This window comes from Oreochromis niloticus, linkage group LG1, assembly GCF_001858045.2.
Source record: "Oreochromis niloticus isolate F11D_XX linkage group LG1, O_niloticus_UMD_NMBU, whole genome shotgun sequence".
Lineage (NCBI taxonomy): Eukaryota > Metazoa > Chordata > Actinopteri > Cichliformes > Cichlidae > Oreochromis > Oreochromis niloticus.
The window spans coordinates 15,994,243-16,013,448 of NC_031965.2; the positions used below are offsets into that span (position 1 = coordinate 15,994,243).

General features: G+C 39.5%; 1 protein-coding gene across 2 annotated transcripts in view; it reads right to left on the reverse strand.

Annotated features, from left to right (window-relative positions):
• LOC100698850 (protocadherin-17) overlaps positions 1-19,206 on the reverse strand; it is a 59,771-nt gene that overhangs the window by 24,430 nt on the left and 16,135 nt on the right. For both annotated transcript variants that reach the window (XM_025905534.1, XM_003445721.5), the window contains exons 3-4: positions 7,731-7,789; positions 7,123-7,295 (exon numbers count right to left, since the gene is read on the reverse strand). In XM_025905534.1, coding sequence (XP_025761319.1) covers positions 7,123-7,295; positions 7,731-7,789 — 232 coding nt within the window. The remainder of the gene's footprint in view (positions 1-7,122; positions 7,296-7,730; positions 7,790-19,206) is intronic.

The window sequence follows — 19,206 nt, forward strand, 5'->3', positions numbered from 1 at the left end:
TACTTAATAAGGAGAAACTAAAACTCTGTTTGTTTTTTTGTTGTTGTTGTTGTTTTAAATTACTGATTACTCACGAAAAGAGCCAACAGGCATTAAAAAAAGAGCTTTCACGCTGCAATGCGAGAGTTCATCAGAACCATGCACATGCATGTCTCTGCTGGTGTAGACACAAAGCACTGGGTGTAAACATACCTTGATGGCCTCAATTAATCATGTTTAAAAAGACAGATGTGACGGCATCACACGAAACTATGACTCCTCCATATGCTACCTGTTTGGAGTAATGTTTGCAAACTGACTAATTACACCAGTCTCAGACGAAGCCTCTCTCTCAGCAGATGTTTGTCCATTAACCTGCAGGAAAAAAAAGACTTTAACATCGTGTGAAGAATAACATATTAACAATGCCCTTTCTCTCAGAGTACGCAAGTTTTGCTATCCCCTTATGTATATATATGCGTTTCCAATGTATGTGCAAACATACATTGGAATACAGTATATGAGGCAAAATCAGTCTTCAGGAGTATTCTTCATGCTTCTTAAAGTCTACGAAAGCCAAACTGTTTCTATAATGTTGGTTGTGGGGAGGCCAGTCCATCACTGATGGTGTTCAATTGTGTATTTTTCTATTCACATATGTTTTTTTACTGCACTTGCAGCGTGTTTGGGATCATTGTCATGCTTAAAAATGAAGCCGTTGCTGATCAGATGCTTTCCAGATGGTATTGCATGGTGGATCAAAATCTGATGGTACTTTTCTGCATCTGCAATTTCATCAATTTCGTCAAGATCTCCAGCACCACTGACTATAATGGAGCTCCCAACAATCACTGCTGTATCTCTCCTGACCTCCATCGTACAGACTTATGATGATTTGAACCAAAGGCTTCTAGTTTGGATTCAGCACTTTAGTCCAGTTCTTGTGTAACTTGTCACACCTCAGCCTTTTCTCCCTTTTTCCCTAAGAATGGCTTGTTGACTGCAAAACTTGTACTGAGACAATCTGATGAGGCTTCACTGAACAGTAGATGGATCGAGTGAAAGGCCATTTGCATCTCTCAGGTCCTATGTCAGGTCCTTGGTGACTTTTTTCCTTGTTTCTTCTGGTTTTCGGGTACTGATCAAATGTGGAAGATATTTTTTAGGCCTTCCACTTCTTTTTTTTTCATCCTCCACTGGTCCAGTTTTCTCAATTTTTTTATGACACACTGGACACCACGCTGAGATATGCCAAGTTTCCAGCTAATAGCTCTTTGGGAATCACCTTGTTGGTTCACAAATGCTATTTTGTGCCTGTCAAACCGGCATTTTTCATTCAGCTAAAGACATGGGGGAAAAATATGTGCTTTTGTGACAGGCTGCTGGTAACAATGTGCCTAAAGATACAATTTAAAATTGGTTCGTGCTAAGTTGTCTATTTTATATAGACACAACACTAGTTCATTTACTGAAATAGGTGTTTTTTTATTCAAAATGATTTATAGCTCAGTGGTAATTGCTTTAAACAAAGGTCAGATACAAGAACTGGATGGAAAATGAGTTAAAAGGCAGAGAAAATTATATGAAAGGTTCAATACTTCTGCACAGTACTGCATACTGAAACTGTTTTCCTGCATTTGTTGTAGCTGATCATGTACAGATGTTCTGTGGACTGCACGTTACGATTTATAGGTATGAAGATGAACCTGCAGAAAAATTTGATCCACATTAAGTTGTGATATTAAGAGCAGGTTTGAAAACCAGCGAGTTCTAAAGCTCAAATATTTATTCTGAGCAAAATGGCAATGAAGGTTATAGGATAGCGCGAAACCCCTCACACCTAAGCAGCCCACTATTTGACAGGCCAGAAGGATTACAGCTGCCCTTTGTGTGAGTATATCCAATTGTAATATTCATTTTTCCCTTTGCCTGTTAAACCTTTTAATGAGCAGCTCATGCAGGACAAACAGGGCGGGGGTTCTAAGTTAAGTGCAGGTTACACTGTGCAGAAATATCACAGGTATGAAGGATCTATAAATAGGAATATGAACCATTAACCACGTTTTCTGATACTGAGTCATCATTTTTCAGCTCCCTCTTTGCTGCTGCTTTTTAGTTTCATCCGATAAATCGGAGTCACGTTCTGGCTGTGCCGTGATTTCATCAAGACTCCAATTTGGATTCAATGCCCGGCGGAAATGTTTCAAGAAGAAGAATGCATCTTCAAGCAGCTTGTCTTTCAGCAGTTAGACTTTTTTTTTTTTTAATGCACAGTGTCTGAACGTTTTTTCTGTCTGATTGCTCCGTCTTTCTCTCACTTTGACTGAAAACTTTACTTTTATTCTAAGCAATAATTCATCCCTAAAAGGAAACCCACAAAAGAATTATTATTTTAAAAAAAGAGTGGCACGAACTCGTCCATCAGACTGTGACAAACCATAATTCACCATAACTGTTTCTAATAAAATTTTGCACTAACAAATACAACCAAGAAAACAATAACATCTCAGTAATATTTGTGCCCAGTCTTTTTGTTCCTTGTAGAATTAGTTGGCCACAATAAAGACTTTGCTAAATATGAATATCTTCAAATTACATAAACACTGTGATCATGATTAAGCACAATAAGCACTGGTTACTGGCCAAAGTGAACTATTTGTATCAATAATGTACGTGCACATAGCGAACAGACAGCGTTCTTACTGAGCTGCATTCTGAATACAATTTCAGAAGGATTCAAATTAGAGATGTAATACACATCTACCCACCCTATGAAAAACATGTCTGCATTTATCTGTCCATGAAATATGAATGACGCTGAATGGAACGGCCTTTTCCACAAGTCAGATAAAGGTTTATTGAAGGCCAGAGAGAGAAGGATAGAGGTTGCCATGGCTACAAGTGTGAAAAGGGCATCTGATCAGACTTCTGACCAGTCAATTAATCTTGGAATTGCATTTTCTTTTATCAAAAGGTTCACTCGCGATTCAAAATTAATTGCTCCGAATAAAAAGGAAGAAAAAAAAAAGGAAAAAGGCCGAGATTGTGGGGAATCAAGACCCTTTGAAAAAATACAGTAACGCAGGAGTCTTAAGATTAAGGCTCCTGCGTAAGGCCACGGGGGGAAGATGGGTGAATATTTAAGATGGATTGAAGTCTGAATAGTTAGTTTGTTCTCAGTGTGCAACGGAAGAGAAAGCTTATTATTCAACAACATAACTTATAAAAGACTTCATTTTCTCCTGATTGTTTCGGACGAAAAAATGTAAAGTCATGCCCTCTTTTATTTTTTATCTCCAAAAGTGTTGCAAGGCCATAATGAGGACTCTATTTTTTAATGATTAAAATAAGTGATGTATAATGTGCTTTATAGCCAAGGAGGCATAGTTATATAGTATGAAATCCTATATGTATAAAAGTAAGGAATTCATTTTATACTTTTATACTGATATCAGCAGATATTCCCTGCATACTGCACATTATGTTCACATAACATAACAGAGTGTGTTTTTACCTATTCAACTGTCTATTTAGCCATCTACTGTAGCAGCAAATACCTTGACCAAGACATAGTATGAGTACTGACAATAAAGATGAAGTCAATATGAAGCCAATGCTGACCGACTTCAAATTTCTTGGCTTCTAATTGTAACGTTCTTGATCTCTTACCAATTTTCAGGCAAGGAAAATGTTTAAAATCCACCAGGGAGGTAATCCGATTTCATAAAATGTACCCATTATATATATATACATATAAACTGTTTGCCTCCCAGCTCCCAGGACTCACTCTCTTCTCATCACCATAAATTGCTGAACACCTACAGAGAAGACAACCATCTTGGAAATGAAGAGCTAAATACGGCATCATCATTTATTTATGCAGCAGATCTGTGCGTGCACTTACATCACTGTTTAGTCATATTTGTGCCAGGAGTTTGTGTGCGTGCGAAAAATTGACAAAAGTCTGACATTTCCCCTTATTCTGAGACATTCACGAGCTGTGGGATGCTGTGGGGGTGGGGATTTTTTATCACCCCTCAACAAATAACAGAGGAAAGTACATTTCATCGCTTTCTACCATGCCGTCACAGAAACACGTCTCTCGCTGTCTTCCCTCACTGTACCCACACTGTCCTTGTAGTATCATATCCTCCCCCTGCCCCCCCACCCCCTCCTCTTCTGTCACACTCGAGTTTCTCTCTTTAAAACAAGGCAGGAGGCGTTTTGATTATCATAATCCAGTCGCAGCTAATTAGGATAGGTCAGCTGGTACAGTTAAACAGCATCCGTCCCCTTCTATTCTTTCTGCTCTTCCTCCATCATCATCTCTCTCTCTCTCTCTCTCTTTCTCCATTTGCTCGGACAGCTATATCAGTGGGTAACATCTCCCAACACCACTGCCGCCTGTCTGTTCGTGATAGCGACTGTGGCAGTCATCTCCACAGAGGCGAGCGATGTGCTGCCAGCCACTCCGCTAGAGCCAGACAGGCCCACATTAATGTCTGCTGCAGGCACGCTGGAGCATCAATTAATCGGCGTTTAAAACTGGCAAAAAAATGCATTTGATATACTTAAGCTTAATTAATACATTGCTACCACTTTTGCGGAGCTAATTAATCAATTTGAGAGTGATCTGTGGTGCGAAGATGTCCAGATTATGTTGTCTGAACACTGAGCATCAGAGGAGACGATGGATTGCACGCACGGTACGAGGTTAATGTATGTTTTTCGTGGCTGTTACTGAAAAAGAGGAGAAAGGAGGAAAAAAGCCAACGAGAATGTTAAAAATAGAAATCAAAATAAAAAACAAAGACACAGTTGTAGATACGCTGTAGGCTACAACCTAGCAAGTATAGGGGCTATGACTAAAACAGGGTTGGGAATTGATTGGGACTTGAACTACATGCTTTGTGCACTTGTAGTTCTGTTTATACGGAGCCAGTGAATGAGGCCGCAGTGTTCTGGCAGGAAAGCAGAGAGAGCTACAGAGAGTAATTGGGAGGGCTACGCTTAGAGGGAAACAGAGGACTTAAGATGGGATGAAGGAGGGAAGGAGAGGAGGGGGGCAGAGAGGGAGAGAGAGAGACCTATGAAGGAGACGCTAAGTGCTGAGATCTGAAGAAAATAAGCCTGCAGGAATACGACCCCAGAGACAGTGACCAATGACAATCTCCCTTTTCTTTCTTCTTTTTTTCTCCCATCTGATAATAGACAGACCTGTGTGCTTCCATGTGCAGCACAAGAGTATGCACACACACACACACACAGTTTTATTTAAATATTAGGCAGTACCTGAATGTAGCCACATCATATTCCCTTTTAATAGTTCACGTTTGAGTTTCCTCTGTTGCCTTTATTCTTTGATTTCTTGTTATTTCTTTTAAAAGAAAGTCTCATCAATTTGGCATAAAATGATTCAGTACCAATAAAGTCAACAGTAGCACTGAGAGTGACTGACCATGACTGCATCGTGTAATATTTAGGTGCGGTTTAACTCACAGCGAGGCCTTTCAGCATTCAACTGGTATTTTTGCAAGTTAATAAAGACAAGCTGGAACACCGCCAGAGCGATGTTTACCACACCTCACTTCTCACTACCACTCCAGCACCAGGGCTTGGCCTCCTGCTCCAGCCCTCCCCCACAAGCCTAGCTAAGCCTGCATGTTATTGGCAAAACACAGCCAGCTGCAGCCAGTTAACTGTCTAATCTCACATCAATCGATTTCCCCAAACAAGGAGCGGTAGAGAAGTGTAACGAAAGTCATGGAGCGGGGCTGAAAACAGAGCAGAGGGTGAGAATAAAGTGAGCGAGAACAGGCAGTTTATAGCCCTTCACTGAGCTTCCAGCACCGCTGGCCTTCGCGCGTATATGTGCGTATTGATGCGATGATCTTTTGTACGAGAACAAGACATTCCTGATCGAAGCAACACGCAGGAAGGGCGGAAGGACGGGTCGCGGCTGGCGCAAAGGCCGACGGGGCCAGCGCGCGTTCGCCCGACACCACCAGCAACAGCTTTTGCACGCCGACTAATGCCCGAAACTCTCTCGTCTCCCTTTGTCATGTGTCTTGTGTGTAGAAATGCAATCCATTTAGTCCCTCTTGGACAATTAAATGAGAACATTTTCAAAATGAGAAACATATGGAGCTTTTTAATTGGCCAATTTCTCTTGCCAACATGTGTGGGCTTTTTTTCCCATTCTAAAAACCAGTGAAAAGGAAAAAAAAACGCTATCTAGTGAGACATGCATATTGCAGCACAGAGTGTTGCACAAATTGTCATTGTCCTTCCGCAAGAAGTAAAAACAGCCCGTCTGTTCCCTGGATTAATAGCGTCATTATTGAGAATCCATGTTCAGGATACAGGACTGTACTTCTGGATCCTGTCAGCCAGACTTGGGAAATTTGTATCTCTGTGGGAATCTGTGTACTTCCTAGCAGGTAATGATGCACGCCGATGTACACGACTGGCTTAAACTGCAGGGAGAATTTCACCTCCCGCCCCATCACCTTACTCCACACTCGTGTGTGATCTTGACTTCCTGCTTCCTTCCCCTGACCCTGCACGAATCATGCGAGGTCGCTGGGGTGCGGGGGACCGCAACAACTCATATCTGGGGAGTTATTGTTCTACACATGTCATGTGTAATCTGCCCGACCCGCAGCGCTTAGAATAATTATTCATATTTAATCACCGCACTACAAAGCTACATCGCCTGCCGCTCACTAAGTCATTTTCCATGTTACATTATCAAAGTTTCAGAGACGGGTGCTCGAGGAAGGGGGACTAAATGGAGAAGCTGAAGTAGTTGGGCTTATAAAAACATAATGGGCTTGTCTGCTTTGATAAACTGAGGACGTGTATAGAATGCACACTCGCTCACACCCTCCGATACAACCGCACACCCCCATGCACTTTAAATGTGAAAAGTGCAGAGAACAAAGTAGGGGAAATAAAGTAGCCAAGTATAAGTTCAGATTGGGAGCGCTCAGGCAAGTCAAAAGCTCAACCATTAATACAAATAACTTGAGCAGAGAAAACGGAATGAGAGTCCTTTTTTTTTTTTCCTCATTCAAGTGTGTTGGCCTGCACGACGCTCCTTTATTTCTCGTGTAATCACATTTTTTTCCGGTAAGGGCTCACCTTGCTCCAGAGGTGGTGGTTTCACGCCTGCAGCCTTCAGCTTGAGGGCTTCTTTCGCAGACATATCACAGCAGGAGCCTTTGTTGGTGTCCTGGTCACTGTCAGCCTGGTCGCTGTCACCATGACCGCTGTCTCTGAGGCTTGCTCGCTCAGGGTCTTTGAATGTTGAACTACTACACAAACAAACAAATAAAAAAAAAAACAGGAGTGTGAGTGCTGAGTGTGGTGGAGGATTTCTTAGTGGGTGTTTTTTTTTTTTAACCCTCCAAGGAAGTTTAGAGACACCATTCTTGAATGCCAAGCAAGGAACATTATTATAATGATTTAAGGATTTAGGATGTAATAAAACGCTTCTAAAAATACTGCACTAGCTTTGCTGTCTGCTGTGAGTCCAATCCTGTGTGTGATAATGTTCTAGTAACACAGAATATTTTTAGTGACCGACTTTCAAGCTAATTAAATGTACACGACCGTCTTCTTCCTTTTATTACTCACTACAGTTCATTGTCAGCATAGTTAATGTTAAAGTAGTTTGTGGGGAATAAAATAAAACTGAAAAAAAAACAAGGGTCTGATGTCTAGTCAAGGCCACAGATCCCAACTCTTACCTTTGAACAAACTGTTGTCTGCTACCCATATAATTAGGCTCAGTGGGGAAATTGTCCGTCTGTAGAGAAGAGAGAGAGACAAAAGTATGCTGTAAGCAAGAAAGAAATGAGTCCTGCTGCGAAACAAGAATTCCTAGTGACATATGATTAATTATGCATAAAAAAATAAGGCAGAGGACAGATTAGGGGTGATAAAAGCTATAAAATTAAAAAAAGGGAGCCCTTCATGGCCGAGGTTTGAGCATTTCATTAACCACATAAGGCAGGCTAATTAGCCATTTGAGAGTAAACCACAGAGCCGAACATCAAATCTGGCAGACATCATATAATCAATGAGCGCTAGGACAACAGTCTTGATGAAAATAGAGAACATTGCCGATACGGTTCTGGAGTCCTGGTCGGGGTGTTTGTGCAGAATTTAAAATGCTATTTGCTCCTTGTTCCTTTAACAACATCTCCACGGGAATCTGCTGACACTCTAAGAATATCCTGCACTTTTTTTTCTCTTCTCTATTTTTGTGCACGAAAATAAATTGTTTGTGAGGAACTGCATCTTGCATGTTCTGGACCCTGTGGTGCTTTATTTCATATGGGTAACCCGATCGTACACAGGGGCCTTCTAGTAACGTGAATCGATAGGAAACTAAAACACATGCACATGCTTTTACGCACATGGATGCAACGAAACAGAATGGCATCTGTGATAAACCATAGCAGTATAATGAAATACTGGTAGAAGCCCTACTGCATAAACAGGATAAAGCACCGTATGATTTGTCTCAGTTTTACAGGGTAAACAAAGTCCCTGCAATGCTCAGGTAGGGAGGAAAGGCGGAAACAAATGTCTTTGAGAGATATAGCTTTCATAGTGTTATAGCAGTATTCATCACAGCAACACAAATAATTACCCTGTGTTGTGCACAACTCTCTGTGTCTTGAATTCGTGGCGGTTAAATGTCATGTTTAGTGAGTAATGTCTACTTGTGCCAGAGTTTTTCACATGCACAGCTTGACTCACAGTCGATAGAGTATTTCAATGTCATCCGTGCGCAGCGGTGGCTCGGTATGAAAAAGGGTGTGTGAAGGTCAGGCGGGCCACCTCAGTTCTTTGACCTTCCATGCTTTCACCAGCACCTTTATCTCTACCTAAACACTTTATTCCGCCTCAGCCTTCAACCAACACTAAAAGAAAACACCCACAGAATATATCAAAGACTGGAATCTGACCACGAAGTAAGGAGAATGAATGAAATCGTTTGGCATTGAAATGATAACAGCCTGCGTTTTTTTTCTTTTTTTTTGGAAAAGAGAGTTGGGAGTTTTTATATTGATGTGCCCCTTCTGTACTTTTATGACCAGGGTATCAACCTTGGGCATATTTTTCAATCAACTCAGCTCTGTTAGCACTGAGCAGGAGGAAAGGACATTAACAGAAAATAGTTTTCCTGCCGGTTATATGGTTTAATTTACTTTCCCCACCTGTGCACACAAAACAAATAATATCCTTGTGAACAGAACTTTTACTTTTTCATTATTATAACAGACTCAAAAAGTTCTTTTTTGTCATCCACATGGACCAAAAAACCTTGAAATGTCAATGGTCTGTTGTACATTAGCATTAAATTTGCTTTGATTAGCATGATGAATGGAAATGCACATCCCCACTGCACGGTATATACGATGGTATTTTGTTTTGTTTGTTATCAAAAAGGGAAAAGAGACATTTCACACCTAAAGTACATGCTCCACCCCGCACGAGCCAATAAAAAGCACATTAAGCCACTTCATAGGACCCTGTTTCCTGCCAACTATTCCAGGCTGATCTTAAGGCTCCATCTCTTCCTGTCTGTCTGTACTGCCCAGCCCTTTCACTACAATGGGCCCCTTTCCAATTAATGGGTCGATAATAGCCGGCACGAGATGCTTTGTACTGAGCCGGTCAGCGCCCGCAATGAATACAGGATAATCTGAGGGAAGGTGATAAAAAGTGGATCATGTCTGTTATCTTACTGTTATGATTTCTAGTAGTATTATTAAATGCTGTATCAAAGAGTTAATTAATTAGTTTAACATTACAAGTGCAGCTGACTGTTTCATACTGCGTGTTTCCCAAATGTGAAACCTACTGAAAGTGATCTGAAGTGAACTGAATAAAAAGAAAAAAAATCAAAGTAAATCGAGTGGAACTAAACTGACCAAAACTGCAATATCTGTATATTTGGCCTATGAGGTTTAAAAATCTGACTCATTTACTGGCCTAAAATATGAGCTTTAGACCTTAAAGGCTCAGAGAAGCACTGAACCCATTTAACGCGAGATGAATTCATAGTTCTGGGTCGATCTACTTTGTGCAGATATGATCAGAGGTTAGTTTGTTTGGTAGCGTGGATGAAAATTGCAAAAGCATGTTGTCGATTTGTAGTGAATGATGCGTTGTATCTGCTCCATGTAGCAAGGCCACAGAGGTCAGAAAGATACTGAGTACAGTGTGGCTGAGTAAGTGTAAAAAGCTGCACTCTATTCTGTATTCCCATTGAGGTCCCAAGACTGACCGCTCAGACAGCCGGCCGATTGAGACAAATGGGACGAGCATATTGGAGTGCTATTCTATTCTCAGGGCATGCTGGTGCATTTTGGGGCACTCTTCATTTCTATGGGGCTATATTTGTGCATATCTGCCTTTGTGTGTGTTTGCGTGTGTATTTGATATCTTAGGTAGGGATGGTGAACGAGGACAAATTGCAGATTCTCTTTCACACATCACTGGATTGCTCTCTTTTATTCACAGGAACAAGAGTACACCCCCTCCCTCCACCTACCCTGTTAGGTATGATACATGCATTTGTCCTTTACTGTCTGCCAGGAAAACACACACGCACACACAAACACACATTATTCTCATTCAGTGTATGCTTGTGAGCACATGCGTTTCTTCACATCAAGCAGTGCGAGTGGCTCCTACTCAACCCCTTCTCTGTAAGCTAAAAGATAAACCCTCTGTTATTGTGTGTTGCTATGTATCTGAGTGACATCATTCCAACTGGAAAACTTAGAGCGGATTAGCTAAAGCTATACAAAAAAAAACATGTAAAACAGAGAAAATTAAAGGAACAGATCATTTTTGTGCGGTGGAAGCTGGAAATACATGAAAACAAAACACACAAAAAAAACCCAGAACATCAGTAACATAGTAGCTCTTTCGGTTCATCACTCATCACAATTTAGAGGTTATTGTAATGTGTAAAGTGCAAACACAGAGTTACAGTTTTGTTGTCTTTTGGCTCTATTGCGCAAACGAATAAGAAGTAAAATCCAGCGAGAAGTCAAGGAAACCAAACAGCAATGTCCACAACAAACTTATCTCATTTCACTAAAATCTGACCAATCCTGTAGAAGCAGTAGTGATTCTTGTGAAGCGACAAATGCAACCTTGAATGATAAAGGCTAATTAGTTGATCACTGTGTGCAAGTTTCACCAACATCTTAACTTTACCCAGGAGGAAAAAGTGACAGGAACAGGCAGACGATGGACGCCTCACCCATCACTCCTTTGGCTAAAAACTGAAAACGAAAGGCATAAAAGCAAAGTGAAAAACATCTTAAGAAAGGGGTGGAGACAGTAATTACACTGCGATGATAATCAACTGGCTCAGATGCACAAGGGGTCAGATCAACTTAACATTCAAATATCTTCCTAGAGACAATCAACCAATCAATCAATCAGTCGTCAGTTAAGTAAGGCTCTTACTTAACTTCTAAATAACCTAAAAGGGGTCCAGTCCAAACAAGTAAACCAATCACAACTCAACAACCACAGTTAGCCCGTGTGAATCTAGATACTACTTTAACATTGTTTCAGCAACAAACTGGTGATGTGTGCAAACGGATGTTTAGTGTAAAGAAAGGCATCCTTTTGCTATGTGATGCAAAAAAAAACCCCGCTGGACTGTTACTTTCTGTGACTAATCTCCAAGAGAAGGTCGTCCGATATAACATTGCGAATTTAAAGGTTTTTTGATACAGTTTTTCTATTTGTTTTTTAACTTTGTCAACCAAACACACAGGGAATGGTGAGTGACATGCAGGCTCTGTGTGTACATAGTCTAATGAACAAGGAACAAGAGAGAAAAAAAAACAATCATAATACACCAACGATGGCAGAGCCTTTGCCCATATCAGACTCAGGTTATTTTGCACTGGAGTTCAGGTTGCAGGTTTCTCCACCACAGACAGATGAAGCAGCGTACGCAGCATCAGAGAGGGGTGCGTATCTGCAGCATCCCCCTTCCACAAGCACGTTGTGCGAGTGCTACGCATTACAACTCTGCCACAAAGCTTCCACCTTTTTCGACAGCATTCTGCGTGCCGCTCTTCCCTCGACACCACAGAGACTGGCAGTGGAGGAGGAAATAGCTTCACTCCTGAGTAAGGAAGCAATAATGACAGTCCCTCAGCCAGAGGCACAGAGGGGCTTTGTCTCCAGAGTTTGGTGCTTTAAAGTCATTTACAGCATTATGTCTGAAGAAATGAGGCACTGCATTCAAAAAAAATTTCAGTAAAAAATTACAATTTCAGATGAAAAGAGATGCATTTTGTATGCAGATACAGTCATCTACAAAACCACCCTCATCATTATATTCAGAACGATTAAATCTTTATTAATAGCGCTCCTTCAGTTATACAGAGAAGCTTCTTATAGTTTTACACATTACTACGCAAAATGTCATACCCTCCCTCCCCCCTGGTATTGGGCTGCTCTAATGTATAAACATCATCATAAAATAGTCTTTGAAAGAAGAATTTTTCACATTAAGACAATTTTGGATTTCAAGGTGACATGGCATTCTTTAGACATATGTAGCGCAGGCACGATACGCAGGCTGAAAATATGCCTTTCGATAGGACTATGAAGGCTTTCTCTAAGGGAAAACATCTTTTTGCACCGTTTTATGGTATGTTGCACACGGACTTATCTGACTCCACTCTTCAACTCTGCATCTTTTTTTTTAAATGTCAGTGCTTTTAGTTTGGCTTTGATTTAGCCCCGTAAAGCCTCAACCATGAAATAATTGCTAGAAAATTAAAATTTGGGGGTGAAACTTGAGTTTTTATTGAACCTTTTGACATAAACAATGTAATTATTAATTAAATTGTATCAAATTAAAAATATGTGCCATTGATTTAGTTCTTTTGGGGGGGAAATCACACTTATATGGATGTCTCAAATCATCTCATGTATACAGATACAAAAGAAAAATCCTATGCAAGTATTTTGAAGTCGCTCTACCTCAGAATAACAAGCAAAAAGGAAAAAACTCCGCTGGTTGCATTTCTACCACATGTCAGCGGCACTCAAACACTTAAATACAACCTCTAGCATAATTCTAAGGTGCCCGGGTGAGCCGTGCTGTTGACAGAAGTTCAAAGCAGTAGTTAAACTGGTGTCTCCCAAGTGTGAGCGAGTGCAGCTGTATAAATGACACGAGGCACAGCTAAAATCAAGCATGCGTGCTCAGCAGCCCTCTGTATAAAGCAGAGAAAAGGCTAAAAAAAGGTTTCTTTATGCAGTGCTGTGAATCATCAGGAAGGGGCATTCACACCTAGCCTGTTGTTGTTTATTTTGCCACACCTCTAGTACAGCAACCCTTAAATTCAGCTACTTTAATTTTACAGATATGCTGATTATGTGTACACATGAAAAGAAACCCTGTGGTTGTCTTTTCTTACAAAAACAAAAACACATAATAGATTATAGCTCTCATTATCAGAATATATTGAGAAGCAGGTTTGATATTTCGCTTCCAAGGAGCCAAAATTTTAAAGACTTTTTATACTAGCTGTTTTTTCACTAATCTTCAGCTCAGTCCTTGTACCTGACCGTTTTGTTTAAGCCACAACACTGACCTATGAATCATTCAAGTACAAAAAAGGGCACCTAACTGAAGAAAAGAATCAGTGTTTTGTCTACACAAAACAGACACATTAGCAAAGAACCAGTTTTAAATTGTATCTTTAGCCACTTTGTTACCAGTAGAAACGTTGCGAAAAGGCAATTTGTTTAGTTGACTTGATAAAAATCTATTTAAAAAAAGCCAAAGATAACACAGTGTCAGACATAAAACAGTATTCTTGCTCCAACAAAGTAATTCTCAAAGAGCTATTAGCTAAAAACTTGGCATGTCTCATTATGGTGTGCATTTGAGAAAAGTGGAGCAGTGAAAGACAAAAGAAGAAGTGGTAACCCTGAAAACTACGTACAGCAGATGAATAGTAGCTGAAAAATCATTTCATATTATACACTATTGTTTGATTCATGGTATCGCAAACTACATTATTTTTTCATTGTTTGGATGGTCACCACGTGGATGCAGGCACAGAGAATACCAGCATGGACAGTGAAGATGAGGCAGAACCAGGTAGCTCCAAACAGAAGGACCAATCAAAAACCGATCCCCACCACAGACTCAAACACGACACACCTCTTCAACCACCTACGCAAGAGTCACGTGAAAGAGTATGGATATATATCGTTATCGGGATGAGAAATTTCTTATATTGGGATATGAGATTATGGTCGCACGGCCCTAGACCTGACACAGGACCTGAGAAATGCATCTGGCCCTTCAGTTTATCCACCTACTCTTTAAAAAAAAAAGTCTCATCGGAAATGGTCACACTGGGAGGGGAGTGTCAGGAAGCAACTGATAGAAGAGAAACTGAGAGAAGGCTGAGGTGTACCAAATTACCCAATAACTGGTCTGAGAATCAGTGGCAACAGGTCTTATGGAGGCTGAATCCTGATTTAACGTTTTTGGTTCAAACAATATGCACCAAGGAGATCAACAGTAAGCATCTACAGGTATCTGTAAAACATGGTGGAGACTGGTTTGAGGCTGCATTTCAACCAGTGGTGTTGGACCACTGGATGGCTGGATTGACAAATATGAATGCAGAAAAGTACCATTACATTTTTATTTTTATATGCAATACCATCTGAAAAAACTGTGATCTGAAAAAGTGATTTCATTTTTCAGCATGACAATGATCCCAAAAAGACTGCAGTAAAAACACAATCGAACACCATCGCTCATGGATTGGCCTCCCCAGCATCAACACCCCAACATTGTTGAAGCAGAGAACTGAACAAAAGGCAGCCAACATCCAAAGAAGAGCTTTGAATGTCCTTCAATAAGCCAGGAGAACTATTCCTGAAGACTACTTATAGAAATTACAAGAAAGCCTACTTAAGAGAATTCAGGCTGTGTTGAAGGATAAATGCAGTTTTACCAAATATTGACTTTCAAGCTCGTTACAATTGTACAAACTCTGTGTTTGTCTTATATACTGTATTAACATCTATGTTTGCTTGTAATAAATCACAGCAGCTATTTCCCATTTCTCTATCAAATCATAAAGAAATGAAGGTCGACTGAAGAATTTTGAACATTACTATATGTTTTTCCTGCATTCACAATGCTGCATCCTTTTTGACCACGCATTATGAAAGAGGTTTCATTTGATTTGATTTTTTTCAGAAATGTCTAAAGGAAGAGAAGGAAGCAGAGTACATCTTGTGAAATCAGTGGCAGCACAACGAAAACATATCAGTGGGGCTTATCTCAGAATATATTGATTATTTGTCCCACTTGTAGTGATTTGTCATTTAAAGCATCTTTACCGACAGCCTTCCAATCTCTTGTACTGAACTCCACTTCGGTACCATGAATCTAATAAACTTGGGCTGAATAAACTTGGCCACTGTGTTAAAGGTGCCACTGCCTTAAAATACTGTGACTGTGTTTTATTAAAACTACTACAGGCCTTTTTGTAAAATTGCTGGTTTATTGTGACTCAGACAGCTCTAATCCAACTCAATAGTCTCATCTTGTTAATCATGGTTTGCCGCAATTCATTATTCATAACAAATGCATTTCTTTTTATTCTTATCATTTATATATTTTTATATTTATTGTTCATATTCATTTGGTGGGAGTGGGGCCTTTTCTTCATTAAATAGGGCTAAGTAGCACTTTAGAGGCTTTTATGTATAGTCGCATAAACAGCATGACCTCTCCCTTGCATATTCATTCCTCGCCAGCAAACACACAATATTCATAATTTGTATGCAACCGCTCTGATTGATTGTCTATTATTTTTGGTTGACCATACAGCAGCATTAGAGAAACTATTAGAGCCCAGCAGAGTGCACGGAGTCGCCCAACTGGCACAAGGGCTTTTTTAAAATTATTATTCTTAGTCTTTATTTAAGAAACGCTGCACTAAAAAGAAATCAGAAAACAGAAAAGAAAGAGATGAATTGTTATTCAAACCACACCATAGTATAAAAGACTAAAATCAACGATAGGTGAGAAGAAAAATAGAAAGACAGCCTGTGTGATTACTGATGATATATCATTCCATTTGAAGAAGAGCCTCAGCAAGTACATAATATATATAATTTTCTCTTCTGTCTACAAATGACTACTTTGGTAGCATTTCTAAGGTAGGATCTTTATGTGCAACTGGGATTGCTGCATCTGCCTTTAAGAGTAACAGCTATGAAAGAGTCTATCAGTTCTAAGAGCTGCTTTTGTAAAGCACATTCATCTATTTGTAATAATGTTTGTCGTTTAATTTTCCAGACTAAATTACTTTTAAAGAGCATGAAAAGAACACTCTGGGGGATAAACACAGCCCGAGTCTAAGAGATGGTCAACAAAGCATTGTTAAAATCTTATTCTTAAGCCTGTCATTATCATCTTGAGAATCAACTCACGCACAATAAGAAAATGCAAACCTCTGGAGAGAGTGCATATCCTTGAACTTGTTTCCCTGGCTCGCACTTACACACAAACTTCACACACGCACTCTCACAGGTACAGGAGATCTGACAACCCAGCCTGTTTTATAATGCATGAAAAATCAAACGATGGGGTAAACTACATCCTGCATAAACAAAACGCCGCAGACGGCTTGTCTTAATACGCAGTGATAGAGAACAATCTGTTTACCGCAAAATTATAATACATATATATAAATATAATAACCAGTTTTTAACTTCTTTGCATGTAATTGTTTTATTAATTGGCCGATTAAGCCCTCACTGAGTGAATCATCCTTATCTAACTAAAAAGAACAACATTTCTCATAAACAACAATAATGCTGACCAACATCCCCTTGGGGAAAGATTACAATTATCTGCCACACTGGCAACACACGACAGATGCTCTGTACTATGGCAAACTGTCAGCGTCTCTTTTTTTTCATTGCTTTTCCTAAATGAAAGTAAATGAAACCAATTTGAATGTGACCCACTTTATGATGCATCTGTGGTATGAAATCAAATCACAGGAATTCAAGATGAGTGTTTCAGAAAAAAAAAGAAATCAATAAAAAACATGCATGTATTGCAGAATAAAAGACGCAAAAATGCTCCATTCATAAAGAAGATTGATCTGATCAGACCATCAACGAGGGAAATGCAAATGACTGTTAATAAATATTTCATGTTTAATAAAAACATCCTCTTTCTATACATGTTAGAAATCTTGAAATCCAGACACTGAATGTTTTGTGTATACAGATGCATATCTTAAAAGCCAGTAGTGTGATACTAGTAGTATTATAACACCATTTATTCTATTAGGCATTAGCGAATGCTGCCAATGAGAGGTGTGACAGTTTTGTCATTTTTTTAATCTTTTTTTTTTGTAATCTCATCATATTTTTCATTTACCTATAACATCCCAAAAAAAAGAATCATTCTAGACATATTTTTCTAACATAAGAAACAAAAAAAGAAACCCTAAGAATGCAATATTGTAAAATTGCACTGCCTGCTCACCAGCTGCTGTACATTTGTCTTTAGGCAAACTAAATGTGGGATTGCTGAAATGCCATGCAAGTGGGATATTCAAGCAGTAAAATTAATTCCAGTTTCATAAGGGTGGCATTGGCACAATTCACATCCTAACAAGCTGCAAACTAAATTCAAATTGAGTGAATTCCTATGACTGACCGTGGGGTTTTGGAATTGAGTGAGAAGTCTGCCATAATCCTCTTCTACCAGACCGGGGAATTGGTCTCTACATGTGTCAGGGTATCAGTGTATGTGTTCATCTGTGCATGTGTGTGTGTCATTGTATTATTCATGTTGTGGGGACATAAGAGTGTTTACACAGTCACATTATGAGTACCTACCGATCTTTTGGGGACAAAAGCAGGTTAGCATAAACTTAACTTAAACGAATTCATGTTTAAAGGGCAAAACTCAGTTTAAGGCTATACTTTACAAAGTTTTAGGGCACCTAAGTAACAAATTCAATAACATAGTCCATATGAAAACTGCATATATTTAACTCAAGTTGAGAAACTCAGACCTATATAGGTAGATCATTGTATTATAAACTACATAATAAATCCAAGCTGTTACTAGCCAATAGATTGTGTTTGCTTGATATGCCCACATGGACTGAAACTTGGATTTTCCTGCCAGCGTTTTGATATAAACACAAACTCATAACTGAAGGATTTCATATCAGCTTTTACTCCATTTTTGCTATTGTTTTAAATGGCCCTGAGGTATTGGACACCATGAACAGAGGTCAAAGTTCAAGCAATTTGAGCTTTGACCACTGTGAGTGCACAAACTCATGACAGCGCTTACTGCAGGTGTGCTTTGGTCAACACAGCGACAAACTGTTGTGGTGTAGCTTAAGCCATTTAAAATTATTGGTTTCAGAGCTCTGTGGTGTTGCTGGCACACACTGAGTCTCAAAGGTCCACAGAAGTTATGATTAGGCGAGTAGGGTAGGTCTGCCAAAAATGAATCTAAGTCAGTATAAATGTCCCACCGTGGGAAAATGTGTCTGTGTGTGTGTGTGTGAAGGAATATATTTATTAACCAGTAACTGTGCCTTTAGTGATGTCATTCCAAAACTAAACTCACCAATTTTCAACATGTTTATTTAATTGCATTATGTCATAAACACTTAGGAATTAGGCACATCTTGCTCATACTGGGATATACCCAATTTTTTCTTCTGAACTGCCACGATTCCTCCTGATTTAATTGCCGTCATGCCTGATGTGAGCCCAGAAGAAGATGGGTGCACTGCGATCATTGCGAGGATTGATTCATGCTTTCACCTAGTTTACACCAAATTCTAAAACGTGCCATCCAAATGCAAAAAACTGCAGAAACTGAGACTCAGCACCAACAATAGTCCATTCATCTGATCAGAGAAATAATGTGTCATTTCAAAAGATCAGATACACCATTACAGGATCTGTTGAGAAATTCTATGGTATGCTACCTAGCAACCATTTATATCCTTTGTTAAAAGTATGGCAGCTTATTAACACATAACCCCAATGTTATTAGTGTACTCGATGTATTAGACAAAATTACTGCTCATTTTTATATATTACTGAGAAAACATATCAGTCATTTCTGACTATGTTTATATCCTTGAT